Source organism: Onthophagus taurus, chromosome 2 (genome assembly GCF_036711975.1).
Source record: "Onthophagus taurus isolate NC chromosome 2, IU_Otau_3.0, whole genome shotgun sequence".
Lineage (NCBI taxonomy): Eukaryota > Metazoa > Arthropoda > Insecta > Coleoptera > Scarabaeidae > Onthophagus > Onthophagus taurus.
In genome coordinates this window covers 15946756-15968478 of record NC_091967.1, presented here as the reverse complement: position 1 = coordinate 15968478, position 21723 = coordinate 15946756, and the positions used below count along the sequence as shown (strand labels likewise).

Genomic DNA, 21723 nt, shown 5'->3' with positions numbered 1-21723 from the left:
GACGACGATAGTTATCTATGCTACAATTGTTTCAGGAAATGAACTTTATAAGATTTATTAAATACAGTCGGGTTAGGACAATAATTTGAACTCGTATTTAACTAATAAGAATTGTTAAAATTCTTAATAGCAAGTATTGTACATAGAAATCTGATAAAACTGTTAAAAAAACCTAAAAAACTTATTAAATAAATGGACTTACCCTTAATCTTTTTCTTCATCATCAATACATCTTTATAAATATTTACTCAGTCGAACTTCATCAAGCAAGTCATTTTTGAATCATTGGCCCATCAAATATATTACAAGCTATGCATAGAATATAAAACATCTACCATGATTGAAATGTAGGTATGAGGAAAGGGACTGTGGAGAATGTATTTATTACATTGAAAAACTAACCAGTTTCTGTACTTTGATAAATGCACCATCTCATTAAATTTATCTGCTTCCTTCCTGAGATTCTCCAAATCAAGCAGTATTTAAAAAATTTTGAGGTACTAGTAGAAAGTGATCATCTATACTGTTAAACATAAAAGGGGAAATATACATTTTTAGTCATATTTACAGAATTAATTTTCAGATTTGTTGTAATGGTTATCTTATTTGTTTCATACATAAATAATTGTTTCATTAAGTTATAAATATGAAGAAAAAACAGGTAAAAATTGTAAACATTTGACCACTGTTACTACAGAGTTAACCACATAATATTATTAAATTTAAAATCGATATATAATGACTTCTAAAAGTACCAAAAAATCGGACATTATCGCTTATTAAATATGTAATTGTGATGATTAAAAATAAATAGGTAAGGATTAAAAAAATATCACTTTACGCTGGTCCTTGTTTTTTTTTTGCTTTTCAACATATTTTTCACTCACATTATTATCATAATGATTACTATCACTATTATTATATTATAACAAACCGTTTTGTACATACTTATATACATTAATTAATATTTTTATAATTTCTAATCTTTTTTATCCTTTTTTTCAACATTAATTTTAAAAACCAAGAAAAACCACTCATGTTTTAAATTATTTTAATATTTTTTTGTATTTCTATAGTATGTTTATTTTTATTTTAATCACACCAAATTTACACTTCCACACCTTCTTCTCATTTTTCCTTCATTTCCTGTTCTTTTTGAATTAACTCCTACAAAACCCTCAACCCCTTCCATTTCAGAAGAGCCCTTCAAAACTTGACCACTTTAACCCCTTTCACAACTGGATTTTCCCTTTCCAAAACCCTCCTACCCTCACCTTTAAAATCATACCCGCAATCATGCACTTCCGGTAATCTGTGTTGCGTACAAAACGCTTTTTCACACCTACACAAATACCAGTTCGTTAAATTCAACCGTTTTTTGCACTTTTCGCAACGCATCCGACGATTTTTACCACTCGAAACCCCTTTTAACTCCTTTACACCTTCCACCTTATCCGTTTTACATGGACTTTTATCTAATTTATGAAGATTATTATCGGATTTATGTAAATAGAACGGTTTTCGTATTGAATTTGACTCGATTTCATCAAAAACTGAAGAACTAGCCGCCAAATTTTCGCTCACATCATCATTTTTTTCTATTTTCTTATCTAAGTCTTCACTTTCTTCATCTTTTTTTGACAGAAACCTATTTAAAAACCGACTTTTTAACGATTTTAAATCGTTTAAATCACTTAATTCATTTGATTCATCTTCTAAAACCTCCAAATTCTCCATTTTTGATCTTAAAATTTCCATCTTTGATTCAATCCCACTGTCTTCGGACATTTTCTTAATACTCTTAACCATTTCAACACGTTTTTCTCTATTCTCTTTTAAATAAGGCGAGTAGGAACCATCCTCATTCTCTATCACACGTATCAAATTAATTGCAGCGCCCTCTTTAAACACTAAAACTGATACTTTTGATGTGGACTCTGGCTTTTCAGCAATTTCTTCCCTATTTTTTACAACAAAAAAAATATAAATGTATTTTTTATAAAATAAAAATAATTATGCCAAACTAATTATCAAAACATTTCTTACCTGGTGTGTTCAATAAGTTCCTTTAGATCCTTCCAAACAATATGTCTCCGATCAATACAAGTAGTTAAACGTCGTGTAGAAATCGGTCCGCCCCTCATTGAAAGCACTAATTTTAATTTTGATCCATTTTTGATTCCAACATCGCTTAAACGCTTAAAATCTTCTAATTCTTTTAAGTGAAAAAGTAAATTTTGGTGATGGGTAGGAATACCTTATCAAATGGACAAAAGAAAAAGATTAACAACAATTTAAAACCCCTCAAAAGGGCCCCCGAAAATAATTGACAGTTGTCAAAAAAAGTGAGGTTATGTTCGAAATTAATTCAGTAAATTTACCTTCAACACGCTGGATTTTCGTTTTGATATCGAGCACGGTGTCCGTAGGGCGAACAGGAACGTCAAACACAGTTCCCGAAAGCGTTTCTATCGAAATTTCCATCGGTTGGCCCGCTTTTTGGGGATCTTTTAAGAAAAAATCCTCTTCCTCATCTGACATTTTGACGTTTGACGCGTTAAAAATACCCAAGATAACGCAATTTTCACCTGCCCGAGATCCTCATCGAAACGTTTGAAACTTTTCTAAATGGTCTTTAGTGGGTTTTTTCACCGAAATCCCGTCAAAAAAACGAGCGAAAAACTGTAAAGCTAAACTTGGTAGGTAGATTATTACCTGAAACGGATTGACTTTGTTTACAACGAAGTTGACGATAATTTTCGCTACCAACATTTAAATACCAAAAAGTCCACTTAGTATTATTACTTTTAAAACACACTTCGGTTGGTTATCATTTAAACCTTTACCAATGGTAATATACAGCAATAATATCGAAATTTATTACTCCACTCGTAACTCCAGCTTTAATTTTAAATTTAAATATTTAATGACTAATTGGTAACTAACTTCGCAATTGTCATTCAATAACTGTCAAATTAGGAATTGTCAGTTTTTTAGGTTATGTTACACGTCAGTACTAAAAATTTAACTTATCAATCTGGAATATAACTGCAATTTTTCAATGTAATATAAACTTCCGAAAAACTAGAATAACACTTCAAATAAAAACCATTAAATGACTGCCGTAAGGATTTCAAATGTCGGAAAGTCTAGCCGAGGAGATTGATTTCAGTCCAGATAAAAATGTTTTGGACGAAAAGCCTCCCAAAAAGGTTAAAAAAAACGAAAAAGAAACCGAAAAAAGTTGGTTTTTAAAGATTTTAATAAATAATATAATGTCTAATTTGCGTAGTGCTTTTATAATGGGTTTAGTGGTTATGGTTTATGCAGCTTTTAATAATGAGTAAGTTCAAATTGAATCTAAATCGATTCAAAACAATTATTTACCTTTAAATTTTAGTGTACCTAAAACATCAAATCCACCTCAAGCAAATAAATTCTTTTCAAATTTGACAAACTCACCTATAAAAGATCATTTCAAAGGAGAAATCTCTAAGATTTTTTCAACAACAAAAATCTCATCTACAAAAGACATTAGTTTTGTAATGTTTTATGCCCCTTGGGATAGAAAGTCTCAAGAAGTAAGAAAAGAATTTGAAATTGTAGCTCAATTTATGAAGGAAATGATAGATCTTGAGGCTGTAAATTGTTGGCAACCAGAGGGAGAATGCCAAAAACGATATAGTAAAGTTTATGGTTGGCCCATTTTTGTTGTTTATTTAAATGATAATCGTGGTTTACCTTATAATGGCCCTTTAAAAGCTGATTATATGATCAAGTTTTTAAATTCAGTTGTGAGTCCTATTGAAAGAATTAAAAATGGAATTGACTTTTTGACATTTAGAACAAAATATGATGTAAGTCTGTATGAGTAAAAGTAATATAATTATTTTTGGTATCATCATTGGGTATGAGAAGTATTACAAATGATGTGTGTTAAGAAGTATGAAATAAATAAAAAAATATGTAGTAGTAAAAGTGGTTAAAGAAATCAAAATACATTAATACATATTTTTAAAATTTTCTTTAACTTATTTCTTTATACATTATTATTTCAACAGGTTATAACCTTTATTAACTTATACATCTTATGTGACGTTAAAAACAACCCTTATATTATTATTTTGATTTATTAAAGGTTGTCATTTTGGCGAATTTGGATGTTATGGTTGATTTAAATCGAAGAAATGTTGATTATGAAATTTTTTATTCAACAGCTTTGAGATTTTTGGAAAAAGATCCATTTAGGGAGGTTGGTTTTGGTATTAAAACTGAAAAACCAGGATTTAAAAAGAAATTAACCATTTATACATCAAATGAAACATTTGTAAGTATAGATTACATTTTTGAAACAGATTTATCTTTATTAATTTTATTATTAAAGAGTTATTTCGAACCTAATTGGACCACAAACGGATTAATAACTTGGTTAAGCGAAAAAATACATAAATTAACATCTTGGGCATCACCTCACGGTCAAAAAAGTACTTTATTATCGAAATATCTTCAACCAGGGCCGGCTTTAATCCTATTTACACCAAGAATGATACTTTATGAAACAAATTATTATTATTTACTGGTAAAATTAAATTATCATTTTGTATTTTTTTTTATTTCATCAAAATTTTTAGATTCGCGAAATCGCATTAGAACTTTTCAACTGCAAAAATGATTTTGATAACTACTCATTACGTTTTGCGTTAAATAAAAAACGACTCAATCGAAATTCTAATAAATCTTTGATGGATTTTGATGAGGATTTTCATAAAGTGTTAATTAAAACTCCTCAAAATAACACAATTTCAACGACTTTCGAATTTTACACAAATAATTCTATTTGTTATTCCGATCTAATCAAAAATCAGAATCAATTCGGTTTTTATTTAGATAATAATGTATTAATTGAAAATAATATAAACACTTTTTATAATGATCGATTAAAATGCGAACAAGATCAAAAAAATTATTTCAAAACGTCACTTTTACCCGATAATTTCGATAAAAATTCACCGGTTAATCTTCAAAAACGATTTCTTAATAATAAAAATGAACTAAAAGCGTTTGCGGAGTCTTTTTATTCGATTAAAATCGAAAAATATGAACCAAAAATGTTTACGAGCGGTTTGAAAAGTCTTAAAAAATTTTTGAAAGGTTTTTTATGTAATTCGAATCGTACATTAAACTTAATTGCGATGGACTCTTTAAATTACGATGGTTTTACAACGAATTTAAACGTGAATCTTTTAAAAAATGATCAAAAAACATCAGCAATTATTATAGATGATCAAAATGAGTCATTTTTTGTATTAAAATCTCCTATTAATGATGTTAATCTTCGAAAATTTATTAAAAGATTCTTTGAAAACAGTTTAAATCGATCGAAATCGTTTACAACAAACATCCCACCTACTAGCAAAGAATTTTTTATAACCGATTTAAATGCGGAATCATTTTTTAATTTTACGAAACAAAAAAAGGTTTGTTTAAAAAAATTTCTTCATTAAGTAATTTTATGATTTGTTATTATTATTTTAGGCTGTTATTATATTTTTTTACACTAAGCATTGCGCTTTTTGTTCGGGTATTTCATATAAATTGTTAAAAGTGGCGAAAATGTTAGAAAACGTCGAGCATCTTACTTTTGGGAGAATCGATGGCGATTTGAATACTTTACCTTGGGAATTTACCATGGAAAAGTTACCTACTTTATTATTTTTCCCCGATGAAAAGTAAGTAATAATTTATTAATTAATTAGATTTATTAAATTTACATAAATGTTTTAGAAAATCAGAAACGAGAGTTTTTCCGAAATCAACTCCTATTACAGTCTCAACTTTAATTAATTTTATCCTGACAAATTTAAGTCCAACTTTGAAAGTTCACGCAATGTGGTCGATTTGTATGAAAATTAAGGTAATTAATTTTTTTTGTATTATTTAATTATATCATATTTTAAATAATTGCAGTTTGAAGCAGATCAAAATAAATGTATTTTATCAATTCGTTTGGAAACATTAAGTTTAATTGAACGAACGTTACAGGAATGGCGAAAAGCCCAAAGCGAACTTAAAAGCTATATAGTAGATAAATTGAGCGCTTTGAGACGTTTGCATTTGATTTTGGGACAAAAGACCAAAGATAATTCGCAAAGCATACAAACTTTGTTTGTTAAATTAACGAAACAATGAATTAATTTTTTCTCTGGGGGATTTCATTTTTTTTTTAACAAAAAATTAATTTCTTTTCTTGTAAATTGTATAGATTTGATTATAGATAAAAAATATATCTGTGATGAATTAATTAATAGATAAGAAAATAAATAATTTTTTAAGAATTAAGATTTTTTTGTTTTATTATGAATATTTATAAAAAAATTCGATCAATTAATTACTTTTATCTGGGATATGGATACCTTTGAAACTGAAGTAACTCCAGGGGATTCCAGATAACTCCATTATGAAAGACTTCCAATCAAATTTGTTTTAATTACAGAAAATAATAGTGTTATTGCTTTACATAAGATGTGTTTATTATTAAAAATAATAAAAGGAAATAAAATCCAGTTAAGTATTGCTTTAAGATTTTTAATTATACATTTATAAGAACTACAATAATATGACGATATCGTTTAATAATTAATAACATTTAAGTAACAAGGAAAACATTGTTTTAGGCCATGGTTTTCAAGAAATATGACATTTATATTTAGGAAATAGTAGTTTAATAATAATTTTTCTTTGATTCAAATCGGTTACGTAGGTGACTATCAGAGATAATATTAAAAGTGCTAAATATTAATTTCATTTTCCTTTCAGCTGTACTCATTTATTACTTTTTTTGAAAATTATTTCTTGAGAAGGTATTGTTAAAAAGTATTTTACGTTATTTTTTTCGATAATATTGCGAAAATTTATCAACTTCTAAGATGACGTTGATAATAAAATAAAATACGTTTGTCTTCTCTGATACGATCTACCCTTTCATTTTTCCCCTTTTTATACTATCACATTATAACTATTATATATTTACAACAATATTTCTCTTCCGTCTAGAGATAATATGAATTTCCTTTATTTATAATAATTATTGGTGGATCAATTCATTTTAATTCATATATTTTAAACAATTTCCGCTTGTAATCGTTTGGAATTTTATTTCACTTACTTTTTTTTTAACGCGACTTAAATTTACAAAATTAAAATTTAACGAGCTACATTTATAAATATATATAGGTACATGTACATTAATATACCATAAAACGAAGTGATAAATCACAGATAAAAATATTATGTACTCTTACGTCATAGTTTTTCATAATGTTGGTTTCTTTTTAACATTAATATTTCATTTAAATACATGTGGAGGTTTTTGTATAAAAAAAATAAAAGCATAAACATCTTCTGATTTTAAACATTGTTTAAATAATTAAATAAAATCTATTTCAACTAAAAAAAATTATGTTTAAGTTGTTCTTTTTTTAATAAAACATTGTATATTTTATAAGATTTACACATTAACGATCATTTGATATTTTTTTATGTGCGTGATTTGTGATACATAGATAAATATCCACGAGACTATAATAATGTTGATAATTTTTTTTGGAAATTGAAAAATTGAAGAGATTATGTTAAAAATTAAGTTGGAGGTGATTTTTATGGCACGGCGTTTTTATTTTAACACGAATGAGCTTATGAAGTATAAATTAAATAAATGGCAAAAATTGTTGCTGTTATTGGAATGTTAACAATTGCATAATAACAATATTATACATAAATAACAATTTGACTCGCCTTTATTCTTTCTTGCTTTTTCACGCATTTTATCTTGTTTTCTTATTTTTATATCTATGTTTTAGAATTTATTAATTGGTTTAGAATTTTTGGTGTAATTATTTATCAACGATTATTAAAGACTGCAAAGGCAATGTTTTACCTATTATTTTAGCAACATTTTGTTTCATTATTATTTTTTTTCTAATTAACTTCTTTCTCTCGATTTTTTAAGTGGAATTAAAAGGTCGACGGCGATGGGGGAGGAAGGAATAAAGGTTTTTGTTACTTTATTTATAAAAAGGAAAAGCGTTCGCTCAGTTGTACTAGCATCTCACAATGTTGTACTTACTTTAGTGTTATATTTTTCACTTCATCAAGTTACAAAAACTAATTTTCAAAAATAGACTTTGATTTCATTTAATTTTTCTCTTCGCTTTTTTTAATGTTTAAATTCTCGCTTCATTATTATTGGTTTCAAACTCCTATATATATCTTTTTCCTTACACTTTTTATATTTTATAATACACATAGATATCACTGAAAAAAATAAAACCTTAACGTTCCGTTTTTTCATTTTGATATTTTTGTATTTTTTTAATATGATTATTATTAAATGTATGACAACCAGAAGATTCACAACAACTGTTAACATTAAACAACGGTCGAAAAAATCTTATGTGTGTCTTAACTTTTTTTTTATTTTACAAAGAAAATTTCTGAGTTTCCTTTTATTTGTATTTTATACGTTTATCTCGAATGACTATGCATGATCTTGATTCCCCCGTTGCTTAAAAACGAGTGTTTCTTCGAATATTAATCGCTTCAAAACTTCTTTTGGAAGATCATCTAATTCTGTATCCAAGCGGAATGGTGTTTCAGCAACAGGCTATTATTAAAAAATTAATATAGAAACATTTCTTTTTGATTATAAGTAAATACCTCATCTGCAGGATCGTAATACTGTTCCAAATACTTGTGTGCCAACGCCTCTTCAACTCCAATTCTTTTATGAGGATTAAATGTTAACATTTTATCCAATAAATCTAAAGCTTTTGGATCTGCTGTTGGGAAAAGTTTTACCCAGGGTACTTTTGGTTTAAATGGTAAAGATTGAAGGTAACCTCTAGCCTAAAACGAAACAAATTGAATAAAACATGAATAAAATGTATTATAACAATATTACTTTTTCGTTTATTATACAATCGAGATCTTCTTGTGAAGGCGATCCTAACACACCTAAAATGTGATTAAGTTGGTCAAGGTAATGTTTTCCAGGAAATATAGGTCTGTTTGACAACATTTCCGCTAATATGCATCCAACTGACCAAATATCGATCGATTTTGTGTACCCCTAGATAAATAAGAGATCATCAGAAACACTTTAATTTGATTAAAAATTGATTACCTTCGAATTTAACATTATTTCTGGTGCCCTATACCATCTTGTTGCTACATACTCCGTTAAAAACCCTGTGTGATCGTGATCTGGATCTGCTACTCTAGCTAATCCAAAATCACAAATCTAAAACGAAAGCAAATTAAAATTAATAAATTTGTTTTTCCGCAGTTGGTAATTTCAGTGTTTGTCTTTAATAAAATTAATCCCAATCAATTTAACGTAGATTTTGAAATTAACCCTGCACTGCTCATTGTATCAGATGTGAGTTAACTAGAAAAGTGGTTTAGCAAAATATGTCAGTCGAGAAGATCTTATAATTAACTTTAACCCAACTCCATGACCAAAAGCAAATATTCAAAAACTTTAAGTAAACTAAAACATGACGATACAAGTGTAATTTCAAAACAAATCAATGACTTTTGCACCATCTAAAAAAACTAAGTAGCAGCATTAATAAGATTGACGTGCTTAATACCAGAATCATACTTTGCTATCAAATTTGAAGCATTGGATACAGTAGACTTTGAAGCGATTTTGGACAAACTACAAGCATGCCGCATTGACTACACGCGATACGATATACGAAGTTCTATAAGTTGAACTTGTTTTTGATGAAGGTTGCATGGTATCCGAAACGTTAAACACTTTTTCAAAAGACAAGTGTTAGTTCTAGTTTTAGTTTAATTTAAATGTTTTTGTTAACTATATTAAACTGCAAAATCTTAATATGTTCGTGAATCTTGAGATAAATTGGATTTTAGTACGATTCTTTAATATATTAATAACCCACTAATTGATATTGGAGGATAAAATTGCAATTACTATACATATTAGCTCAAGTTGATAGCGTTACCTTAAGGTCACAGGTTGTGTTGAGTAGTAAATTGCTCGGTTTTAAATCTCTGTGTAGCACATTAGCTGAGTGGATGTATTTCAAGCCGCGCAGTATCTGGTAGAGGAAGTAACATATGTGGTCGTTACTCAGTCTCTGTAATCAAAACATATAATTAGTTACTCAAGTTAGATTAAATTAATAGATCTACTTAATAACTACAAAGTTTATAACTAAACCTTAATTAATCATTAAGTAATTAACAATAACGCTTAATTTCAATTTCAAGATACAGTAATGTGTATAATAAAGAGTAATGAACGCAGCAAATGAATCTTTTCGAATTAGATTACTATTAAAAAATGTCCTCGGATCGAAATTCTTTTATTATGTTTCTGTTCAAAGCATTGACTAATAGAGTAATATTAACTAATGTGGAGCTTTAATACACTCTACGGTTTACCATACGATATAAATTAAGATTACTTACTCTCTCACTTTTATTTGATCACATGTACCGTGATTACAAAGTATTGTAATCTTAATGTTTAATAACTTCCATTTTAATTATTCCATCTTATACCTCTGCATAAATATGCACACATCTGGTCAAATTTAAATTATCACTTTCAATTGAGATTAATTAATCAAATTTCAAATATAAAAAATTTAACCAAATGGAGTAACCGGAAGGAGTACTTTATTTAGTTATATTTTGAAATTACTGTGCCTTTTTTTAATATGCCATAATTTTTTGATGGATTTTTGATTTCATATCGCAATGATAAAGTACTGCGATATAAAAATGCAAGAAAGCTGAATAAACATAAAAAGATACTATCAAAACATTTTCCTTGACCTCTGAATAAAGGTGCATAGGACTAAGTAGTAATCCTGTGTCATACCACTTTTGTCATTTCAAACTGATGATTTACTCTTTATTTGATTTTCAAGCGAAAGTTCAGTTTCATTACTTTGAAAATTCTGAAACAAGAAAATATGAAGAACATAAAAACATCTTATGCTCAGTTACAGAAATGCAAACTCTTTGAAAGACTAGCAATGTATGAAGATTATTAAAATAGCAAAATTAATCTTTATTTGAGCTGAAATTATCACTATCAACGTTCCGTATTTATTCTGTGTTGCGATTTCACCTCTCCAATCATCCTCATCAATTTCGTGGCTCTGTAGTCTTACTTGCCTTATTACTTCACTAGTTCAGCATGTCTTTGTAGTTCTGTTTACTAGCTATCGGCATTATATCGTCTGTATAGACGAGATCTAAGATCTTCACCGGTGTGAGTCTGAATGAACCTATTGTGGAGGGTCTTGTTTTTGTTTTATATTTCTTAGTTATTTGATTCATCAATATTACAAATAGTTTTACAACAGTTTTAAAGTTTTTAGACATTTCTCCGTTTAGCCTGAAACAGCCTTTTGTATTATTGTATACTTTTTTAATTGTTCTTTGATATTTCTTCTTTCGATACCATATCAAAGGGTGCTGTTAGGTTCATAAATGCCAGACTTAATACTTATCAATTTCTATTGTATTATCTGATAAGGTTTTGGTTGTATGTATATGGTAATGAGTGTCTTCTACCTCTTCCCCTACTACTTCCACATTTTGTATCTCCTCCTCTTCATCATCATCTCTTTTAGCATTTCCATGTAGCGTTGTGTCCGTTGTTGTTCTTTAAATTATGCTATGTAGTGTTCTTTCCATGACCACTACTACTTCCACATCTTGTGTCTCCTCCTCTTCATCAAACTCTCTTTCTTCATTTCCATCCACCGTTATGTTGTTTTTTGTTCTTTAAATTTTGTTATGTAGTGTTCTTTCCAAGACCACTACTAATTCCACATCTTGTGTCTCCTCCTCTTCATCATCCTCACTTTCTTCATATCCATGTAGCGTTGTGTTTGTTGTTGTTCTTGAAATTATGCTATGTAGTGTCTGTTTTCTTTAGCTTCCTTTTAATGTCTTGATTGTATCCCAGAATTGCTTCTGATTCAATAATCCATTCTTTACAACACATTACATTATTTATTTAGATTTTTCATAAATAAATAATATTAGTTTTAAAACAATTATATAAAAAAACTTCTTTGAAAGTATTCTCAAATCATTTCAAATAATATAGACGTTATTTTTATTGATTAAGTTTGATTCCGGTGGTATTCCCCTTCTCGTTAATTATACAAACAAGCTTTATATGTCAGTACCAGATATGGGAGGTGTTTGGTGCTCCGTTTAACTTTGTGTGATCTCCTTTGTCGATGAGGCGCGGATGATGGTGGCTCATTGTCTGCACCAGATCGATTACGATGTGTAACAGTAGCTGTTTAGTACCGACCCCTCATGAATATTTACGACCCGATGGGGGTATAAATAACCGGAAGAGGTTACACGAACTACTTTCTGCCATTGACGTCAATGAAACCCAGAGAATAGTTGAAAATTTTGTTAATTTGAAACGGTTTTTTAATGAAATAATAATTTCTCCTTTAATATGTTTGCCGAAGAAAAGTGATCGAAAAATTACGATCTTATGAAGAAAACGGTATCGTTATACCGCTATTTGATGGTCATTGAGTAATTACGAGTAACTTAATGATCCGACGTAACTGGTCGTAACGGTCTGGGTAAGCGGGTGTAAAATTTATTTGGCAATTAACCGACCTGAAGCGCTAGTTTCATTGTATTGTTGAGCTGGAATTTCATGGCGAATTACTTTTAAAATGTCAAATAGTAATATTGTTTTAATAAAATAATAAATAATTTATATTTAAACATTACAGAAGGAATAATTAAAAACGATTGTTATTAAACTAAAATTAAAAATCCATAAAAAGGCAAATAACGTTAAGAACGCCATAAAAAGCAAATTACATTTGGATTTCGATCAAATTGCTCGCAAAAACGCATTACCGTTAACGACAACCAATTAGTTGCCGTTACTTAAAACCTCGTAAAGCTTCAAAAGGGGTTCAAGTGCAAAGGTTTTTGTAATTTTTTAAACTTTTAAAGTCTCGCTTATCAATCAAAGGCTTTAATGTGTCATTTAATCGTATCAAATTTCATTAAAACTTACTCTGATTAAATGTTACCTATCATAAAGTCCCGATAGGTAAAGTAAACTAAATACCACGATGTGGTTATTAAACGTTGTCACGTCTAAGGTTTAGTGGGAACTAGAAAATGTAAGCTGTGTCGAAGAGTTTAAAATGGAAATTGAGTCTTGGTTGATGTTTTAATGCATTATGCATTTATTTAAAGTTTACCTTCTAAAACATCTTTTAAGTCTTTGCATTTTTTGACGCATTTATAAGGAAATATCTAATAACTTTCGGCCTATATTGAAAATTTGTTCGATCGAGGATGAAGCTTCCGCGTTTTTCTGATAACTTTAGGTAATTTGCTTGGGCTCTGAGGACGAGGGCGGAAAATTGAGGGGGATTTTCGCCACCGGAAACGATCTCAACCCACTCCATGTGAGGATATTGAAGATTTTCCATTATACGAATTTAATGGAACTTTCTAAATTTTAAAGATTTCATTTAATTTAACAAAAATTAATTTACATTAGAATCTTTTGCGTCTCTCAATTTTACAATTACACAACTTATTTATCTTTTTCGAATGATTCATACCAATACCGCGAAAGTCACTAACTATATTTTTGTTGTAATAATCATTAAATGTTTACATTGCAATAATAAAATAAGATAAGACTTTTTTTATAAAGTCATAAAGAAAAGTATACCTACATAATACAACTCAACCCATTATTCGGATAAAAAGAGTATCAAAACAGTTTTAAAGCTTACACGAGTATGTATTTAACGAATATAAAACTTCAACGATGTGGGTGAAATGTAAAACGTAAAGTCTTCGACCTGCAGAAGTTATTTACCCGACGGAGTCTTTTACTGTGGAAATGTATATTAACTACGTCATAACACGGAGCTTTGTTCCCGGGAGATAAATGAAATGAGAAAATAAAACAAGTCCGTAACAACGGTAAGAGATGAAAGAGCAAATAAGGTGGTTTAAAGTTTAAAATTTAAGGCTATAATACGAAATAAGTTTATCGTGGATAGTTCTTTGAATTATTGTGTCCTAAAAGTTTTGGACCGCAAGTTAAGTTACCACACGTTAAAGAAAAATTGCATTTTCCGATCGTAAACTGGAACGAAAACTTTAATGAAAAGTTTAATGTTGTACATCTGTTACATTTGAAGTTTTGAGATTATTTCATACGATTCTTATTAGTTTCAATAGTTATCTAAAATATTATTATAGTAAAACTTCGATATAACGCAGGACAAAATATAGCGCTCATAAATGGATAGAATCCAACTCGGGTTATTCTCCAAGTTGCTCTATTCCATGTTCATAGAGAAACTCGGGGTATTCCCCGAGTTGCCTATAGTATGTATAATTCAAGGACGGTAATTTTAGTTTTAATTGTTATTTACCGCTAGAGTGTTGTTTATTTTTATTGAAAAGTAGAACCAAGTAATAAAAAACGCAACGGTGTGCAAAGCTATTCAAATTTGTGTGCATTAAAATTACTCATTCAAACAGTTTAAAATGTAAATTAAAATTTTCCTGTATTAATCCGTTAAATCGAGGTTTTAATATATTTCTTACCTGTGATTTTAGTAATTTGTAAAGATCGGTTTCCATGAGGCACTGGACAATGTAAACATCTTTCATTTGATCGATGGCGAGTGCCCTAAGAATATCTCGAATATCGATAATCTAAAACAAAAATTTTAGGTATTAATTAAATTATAATTAAAAAATTACACAATGTTAATTATATATCCCTCTGTTATTTAATAGAAAAAATAATAAAAGGGTGCTGATATGAAAGGATTATTTTAATTAATAGGTGAGAATAGCGGAAGGATGAAGAAAAGTTTTGCCTCACGTTCACACAAAAAAAGACGCTTTGTTGTTATTAAGCGCTTGTAATTAATTTTGTAATTTTATAGGTCAAAAACTTGTAAAAAAAAATGTATAAAAACCGGCATGAATTTTTCATTCATTATCGTCGGTGTAATTTGGATCAATTTGAACTTTGTAGGATTCAATTCCTACAAAAGTTTAAAAGTGAATCAATAATGAATGTTCCCGCTAGCCGCTAGTAAAACATTTTCCTTTTCGAATATTTCGCAGCAACCTAATTAATCCTTTCAATTTAAAACGGAATTTTGAATTGGAATAATTTGTACTAAAAATAAAGTTAATTAAACATGAAATGTTAATGTTATGAATTTAATATATAAAAGTGTTATTAATCGAGGTTAATTTGCAATTAATTTTCACTTACAAATTATGAATAGTTTCTCCCCGTGTTCATAACATTCATATAACTTAATCAAGAACTTGGTTAAGATAACCAAGTTAAGTAAATAAAATTTGTATTAAATTTAACACATTAACTTAAGTAAGCAACTTTTTTAGCAATAGTATATTAAATGGCACACCTATTTATGTAGGTACTGATATTATACTTAATTGATTTACAAAATGAGATATGTTTGCAATGCATCAAACCTCATTGTCGACACAAGGACGCTAATGGATATAGTATGGAACGGTGCTCTGTACATAGGGGTAATTAGGTTACTGAATAAACAGACCAACCTGAATCCTCTCTAATGTAATATTCCCGAAATCGAAGCCTAAATAAAATTGAAATACAGGATGAACAGTAACTGTGGGATCTAAAAGGCGTTGCGTTGCACACGAAATGAAGATACATTTTAACAAAGTATCGATACAAAACAATACAAACAAAATTAACACAAAATCATCTTTATGAGATTTTTGACAAATTTTGTGATAGAAATAGAACTAGACTACAGGTTAGGATAAAACATTAGACAATCTGGCAGGTGAAATAAATCTATTCGGTTGTCCATATTTTGTTGTACCAACATTGAAGATTGAACATTGACTTATTTATTGCCGCTCCTGCTGTAAAGGCTCTCCATCTGGTCCGGTTTCTCAGCTGCTTCTTCCTCAACAGTTCTTTACCACGCCTTTCTTGGGCGCCCTCGTCTCGGTGCTCCTTGGGGGTTCCAGTCAAGCGCTGACATCTCAACTTTTTCGTGGGGCTTCCTTAGCGTGTGGCCAATCTAACGCAATTTGCTCTTCTTGATTTCGTCACTAATGGGTCGTTGGTCAAGCAGGATTTCGAAACACCAAAGTTTCGTTGATATTATCAATACACTCCCTATAATTATTGAGCAGAGTGCAGAATGGCAGAGTACACTACTAAGTTTTTGACTGGTTAAACAGAAGTACGCCACAGTATGTGGCATAGTTTGGAAGAATATGGTGTCCCTGTAAAGATCATCAGTGTTATCAGGGAGATGTATGAATATCAAGTAGTATCCTATCCAGGCAAATTCTAGGGTGAGACAGAATACACCCTATTCTGTTACCCATATTGTTCCTCCTGGTATTGGATGGAGTGATGAGAAAGGTTACAAAACGAAGTATGTATTCCATCGAATCGTATTCAGTGGAGGATGCAATATAGACTTGAGGACTTTGAGTTTGTAGATGACATTTTCCTATTTTCACAGAAATTTTGTGAGGACTAAGTTAACAATGAAAGGAGGAGACTAGGAACGAGTTGAAACATTCGTGTAGGAACATTCATATTGTCGAGGAACAGAGCAAGATGTGAAGATACGAATACATCTGGGGAAGTAAAAACATTAAAAAAAAAAAACAAACATTCGCTTGTTTAAAAGCAACGAAGAGTTACTCCAACGACCCATTTGTGACTAAGTCAAGGATGCATACGCTAAATAAGGCTCATGGAGTGTTAAGATGTCAACTTTTGACTGGAGTCCCAAGGAGCAGGAAGACTAGGGCGCCCAAGAAAGACGAGGAAGAGAATTGTTGAAGAAGCAATGGAAGTGAGGCAAATGTGGAGAGAAGTGGAACGCCGTGCTACCAACCGGACCAGATGGAGAGCTTTTACTGATGCCCTATGCTCCACCAACAGCGACAGGAAATAAGCCATGTTAGTCAAGTGTCGCCTCTCTTTGACAAATTCTTGCTTTATATCTGATATTGTTATTAATGTTTATATTTTTGCTATTTTTTTCATCATTGGGCATATTCAAAAAATCATCCGCTAACAGGAACCAAGATCAACACTTTAACCGGATGGACGGCAGAAGAAAATCATAAAAATGTAAAAATAAAAATATAAAAGAAAGCCAACTTTGACTTATATTTTATCCTTTGTGATTTTTTAATGACTCCTTACTGGATTTGCAACATATCTATGATAACTAGAAGGCAGAAGAGAATCAGAAAGAATATTAAGAAATCGCATCTTTTTACTGGCATTGTCTAAGTGCTTATTAGTGTCAACTTGTTATTATCATTGCGTCATTTTTCGTTTAACTTTTCAGCGGTAAGATAACCTAACTTTTTCATTCAGACTAACATTTCCAGAAATCAGAAACCAAGAATGTTCGGTCTTTCAATATTAATTGATTATTAAAATTGTAGTTATTTTACATGTTAGATTTTGGTATAAATAATTGTTTCGTAAATATTGAGCTACTTTTTAACATAATTCTTTCGTTGATATCGATTTTTATAACACATGTACGAAACACATGGAATTACCTTAAAAATTCTTTTGTCTGCTCGTATACAAACCCGCATAAACTTGTACTACATAAACATATTGTTATATTACTTACATTTTCGTGTTTAAACCGTGTAAGGATTTTGATTTCTCGCAGCGTCCTCTGGCAGTACGTTTGGTGTTCGAAAGGCGATATTTTCTTGATTGCTACCTTCGTCTTTGTTACTGTGTCATATGCCGATCTGAAAAGAAAGAAAATAAAATTATTGTACATACATCTAAATAACATGGTTATAATAATGTAATAATGTTGTTTAACATAAAAGGACACCTCGAGCATGCTCTATGAAAAAATGGTTGAACGAAAATTTAGCGGAAAATTGTTCATTAGCAAAATTGTGTCCGTTAAAAAAATTCTCCTTTGTAACGATCATAGTATAAAGTGTCATTTTTATCCGAAGGCTATTTTTTACCAAAGTATTCTCTTGCAGCTTTTGCAACGAAGGTAGTAGCTATGCAAAAATTTCATTTCCATTGCAGGACCATATTTTACAAGGTAACTGTCAGTTCGGAAGGGAGGCGTGTCCCTTTTCACCTGTCAGTGCAATATAAATGTGTGCCGTGCTCCACCTCTATCCGGCGCTGAAACAACCGGAGAGACGGATTGAATAGCCACACAATCGTGACACCTTGCACAGCAACCATCGGATACGACCGTTGTGTCGCAAAATCCAAACCCAGCGAAATAGTGTGGTCGGTTACAGGCACTATTTTGTCAAATAATGTTGCTACCAACTAATGGCGATCGAGTACACAACATGCGGTTAATTAGTATAGTGATTCATGTAGATACGAAAGATACACGAATATTTTATGGGGATGTCGATAACACAACGCAATTTGGAACTTTAATAAAAGTAGAGAAAGGATTAATAACAGCCCTAGATTGATGTTTTTTTTTGTAATAGCTTGTTCATTTTTTTCCCATAGATATTTTTTGTAACCGTTTGAGTTCTGATATACCTGGGCTTGTTTAGCTTGGGTCTCAAATCAACAAAAAAAATGTAAACACACTTTGACGATCATATAGTTACCAAGTCATTAGAGACCGAGATTTAATCTGATATTTCCCAAAGGAGTAATCTACATCAAATCAAATCACTTTCACCAACCTCATTTTCAACAGCCTTTGGGCATAATCAAGATAGGATCATACTGGTTATGAAAGAAACTTTTTTGATAATCTCTCCAGAGCTGAAACAAGATGTTATACAAAAATTATACCCTATTTTCGGGTGTATCAGGTATATTTTCTCAGTACATGAAAATTATTTCATTTCAACTTAAATAATGTTTATTTTATTCTACTTTGTTTTTGTTCATTATTATTGTAGTTTTCTAATAATAATACATCACATAATATTATCCGTAATATTTTATCACAAGATAAACCGTTTGCAATATTTAATAGATAACAAAACACTAAATTACGAATGTGACAGCTTAAACACAAATATTATCTACATCCTGTACCGAATTAAATAAACTCTTAATTACTATACATAAAATAAAAAAAGCGCATTGAATTTATATAGAATTTACTATTTAGTATTCTATGAGGATTGAATAACATTCGCTGTTTATTGAAATTTTAATAAAACCAATACATTTTTGATGAATTTGATATAGAACTTGACAAAAATTGAGTGCTCTTAAAATTTTCGATTGATTTTTTAAAATCTATTTGATTTGTTTTGAAAAAGATTTCAGATATCCAACCAAACGTGATTACCGACTTGTTAAATGTTTAATTTGTTTTGATTGTTTTCCGGTTTCAGCCGCATTGCAGGTTTAAAACTCGATCGGTGCCAATTTCATGTATATACGTAAACGCTGTTGTTATCAAACAAAAAAATGCTTAAATGGAAAAGTTTTGATTAATAAATTAGATCATTTTAAAATATTAATCAAATTATTCGACTTATTAACGCAATAAAATTCTTTGATCCATATAATTAACGTATTTGTAATGTAAGTTACATAATTGGTAGATGTAACACGGTTTGAAATAGTTTGTCCGCCCATTTAATGTAGTTCCAAACTATTGCTAATATTATTTGAACGTAAATTAATTGGATTTCTAATCACAACACGATAACGGTTCCTACATTTCAATTAAATCGGAAATAATGCTATATCCAATTCGAATTTGGCGCGGCTGTTATTGCGAAAATAATTGTCAACGGCCAATTGTAAATTACAATTGCAACTAATATTTGCCGAATTATTCATAAATAATAAATACATTTTTTAATTATATTTAAATTTAATATTGCAATAAAATTTAAAATTGCATTTATTATAGATTTATTGGAAATTCATTAGTCATTCAGATGGCGTCAGAAAACACTAACAAGAATTAAAACTTCAATATATTTAAAGCTCACCCAAGGGTTATTCAAGAAAATAATACAAAAAGATATTGTAAAAAAATAATTTTTTCTTCTAAAAGAATATTATCGAATTTATATCGATATCCAATGAGACAGCAAAAATTGGCTATATTTTGCATAACCAATTTGTTTCCGTGACCCATAAGACCATCGAAGTGAAAATTTTTACGCGAGACTTCGTCTAGCATAGTTTAATTAAATTGTATACCATCACGTTTTGAATTTATGTATGCCGTATTCTGGAAAGAAGATATTCGATAGATTAAACTTCGTATGAAATTTAAATTTTAAAATAAAATCAAATTTAAAATTGTTTCGAACAGATAATGTTACACACTACAATGATTGAGAGTTTAAAGAGTAGAAGTGACACCGACATTGATAAATGATGTATCTGTTGATATATTTTTCTTCCACAATAAAACAACGAAATAATATTTGTTTAACTAAAAAAATACTTAAAATTGTTGGTAAACGAACAACGAAATTTATGCGACGAAAGTTTACGGTAACTTAAAAAAAACTGAGCACCAACGTTGATTTTTGAAATAAAAAAATTAAAACGGGTAGTTAAAATAAACAAAGGGTGAGACAACGCCACCAAGGGATTTAAAACAACAAGTCCTCGGCCGAATTTCTCACTGTAGCCATGAATAATTCAACAAAAGTGTCGTCGTACACCTGCACTTCATACGAGGATTTTATCGTTGCGGACTCACCATTTGAATTATTGCTTGGTCTGTTGCTTCTCTCACGAGATTCAATTCCTGGGTTAAGTGCAAAGTTGACGGTGAAATAACGGCGAGAACAATGAAGAAGAATGGGGGGGTTTAATTTAAAGGAAAGCGTTTGCATGTTTTTATGATAAAATGAAAGAAAATTGAGAAAAAATTTGATTAACGGCGTCAACGTTTTCTTTGCAATAAATGTAGTAAAATAACCGTTAAATTACAATTCTATTATACAAGGATCTTGTTAATGCAGGTAACGTAACGTAACGTAGCTTTTAATTAGCTTCATACAGAATTAATTTGCCTTCCAATTTCACAATATTCCGATATTGATGTGTTCTGAATATATCTGCATTAAATCTGAGCGATCAAATAAAAAGTTATGATGTCATTTAACGTAAATTAATAGGGAAAACAAAGTAATATGTTTTCGTTTCAGTAAAATATTTTTTGAAACCTTAAAAAGCCGTCGTTGCAATTTCCGATATCATTTTAGGTTTTAGTTTTTCTTTTGAGGCGTTTGCCACCATCGGAAAATCCGGTCGTATCAAAATCGAATTACCATCGTCGTCGAGGGGGCTGACGTTTCCAGTGAGTAAATTTCCCCATCTGCACTAGGTAGAGAGAGTACTACGTACACATTTTCCCACGGGAAAAAGTAAATCACTAACATTAATTACGAACGACAGCTTAATGAAAACTGAATTTCCAGTTAATGCAGGTTGGAGAAAACTGACAAATTGAAATAGCAAAAAAACATGTTAAAAATAAATTACGAAAGGAACATATAAAATTTTTTTGAGATTACTTAGATTTCCTTGACCATAAAAAGTTAACTGGACTATTGTCTTGAATGAATGTAAGACCAGAATGATTACTAGCAGTTGCGGAGATGTTC

The 21723-nt window shown here is 29.9% G+C and overlaps 3 protein-coding genes across 5 annotated transcripts in view; 1 reads left to right on the top strand and 2 right to left on the bottom strand.

Moving 5' to 3' along the window:
• Positions 1 to 836: 836 nt before the first annotated feature.
• LOC111426966 (AN1-type zinc finger protein 4-like) lies at positions 837 to 2884 on the bottom strand. 2 transcript variants are annotated; one of them, XM_071194362.1, is made up of 4 exons: positions 2771 to 2884; positions 2382 to 2715; positions 2047 to 2257; positions 837 to 1960 (listed from the first exon to the last, which is right to left on the bottom strand). In XM_071194362.1, the coding sequence occupies exons 2-4, from the start codon at positions 2539 to 2541 to the stop codon at positions 1207 to 1209; spliced, it is 1125 nt and encodes a 374-aa protein (XP_071050463.1). In that variant the 5' UTR covers positions 2542 to 2715; positions 2771 to 2884; the 3' UTR covers positions 837 to 1206. The 2 variants fall into 2 exon arrangements, with proteins under 2 accessions (XP_071050463.1, XP_022917662.1); XM_023061894.2 differs by lacking the exon at positions 2771 to 2884 and having other exon boundaries at positions 2382 to 2767.
• LOC111426964 (thioredoxin domain-containing protein 11) lies at positions 2854 to 6339 on the top strand. 2 transcript variants are annotated; one of them, XM_023061890.2, is made up of 9 exons: positions 2854 to 2937; positions 2990 to 3343; positions 3401 to 3857; positions 4139 to 4327; positions 4385 to 4579; positions 4632 to 5477; positions 5536 to 5729; positions 5785 to 5914; positions 5968 to 6339. In XM_023061890.2, the coding sequence occupies exons 2-9, from the start codon at positions 3138 to 3140 to the stop codon at positions 6187 to 6189; spliced, it is 2439 nt and encodes an 812-aa protein (XP_022917658.2). In that variant the 5' UTR covers positions 2854 to 2937; positions 2990 to 3137; the 3' UTR covers positions 6190 to 6339. The 2 variants fall into 2 exon arrangements, with proteins under 2 accessions (XP_022917658.2, XP_071050462.1); XM_071194361.1 differs by lacking the exon at positions 2854 to 2937 and having other exon boundaries at positions 3152 to 3243.
• Positions 6340 to 6569: 230 nt separating this feature from the next.
• Positions 6570 to 21723, bottom strand: part of LOC111426930 (Mitogen-activated protein kinase rl) — a 47439-nt gene continuing 32285 nt past the window's right edge. Inside the window, exons 2-8 of the mRNA XM_023061827.2 lie at positions 17757 to 17883; positions 14668 to 14778; positions 10029 to 10163; positions 9182 to 9298; positions 8960 to 9127; positions 8716 to 8904; positions 6570 to 8662 (exon numbers count right to left, since the gene is read on the bottom strand). Of these exons, the coding sequence (XP_022917595.1) occupies positions 8537 to 8662; positions 8716 to 8904; positions 8960 to 9127; positions 9182 to 9298; positions 10029 to 10163; positions 14668 to 14778; positions 17757 to 17883 (973 nt within the window). The 3' untranslated portion in view covers positions 6570 to 8536. The remainder of the gene's footprint in view (positions 8663 to 8715; positions 8905 to 8959; positions 9128 to 9181; positions 9299 to 10028; positions 10164 to 14667; positions 14779 to 17756; positions 17884 to 21723) is intronic.

Excerpts from the sequence above, each read along its gene's own strand:
- LOC111426966 (XM_071194362.1), bottom strand. The coding sequence starts at position 2,541 with ATGTCAGATGAGGAAGAGGATTTTTTCTTAAAAGATCCCCAAAAAGCG. Across the intron at positions 2,258-2,381 it reads GAAAATCCAGCGTGTTGAAG|GTATTCCTACCCATCACCAA; the intron begins GTAAATTTACTG and ends CCATTTGATAAG. Across the intron at positions 1,961-2,046 it reads GAACTTATTGAACACACCAG|GGAAGAAATTGCTGAAAAGC; the intron begins GTAAGAAATGTT and ends TGTAAAAAATAG.
- LOC111426964 (XM_023061890.2), top strand. The coding sequence starts at position 3,138 with ATGTCGGAAAGTCTAGCCGAGGAGATTGATTTCAGTCCAGATAAAAAT. Across the intron at positions 3,344-3,400 it reads TATGCAGCTTTTAATAATGA|TGTACCTAAAACATCAAATC; the intron begins GTAAGTTCAAAT and ends TTTAAATTTTAG. Across the intron at positions 5,478-5,535 it reads ATTTTACGAAACAAAAAAAG|GCTGTTATTATATTTTTTTA; the intron begins GTTTGTTTAAAA and ends TTATTATTTTAG.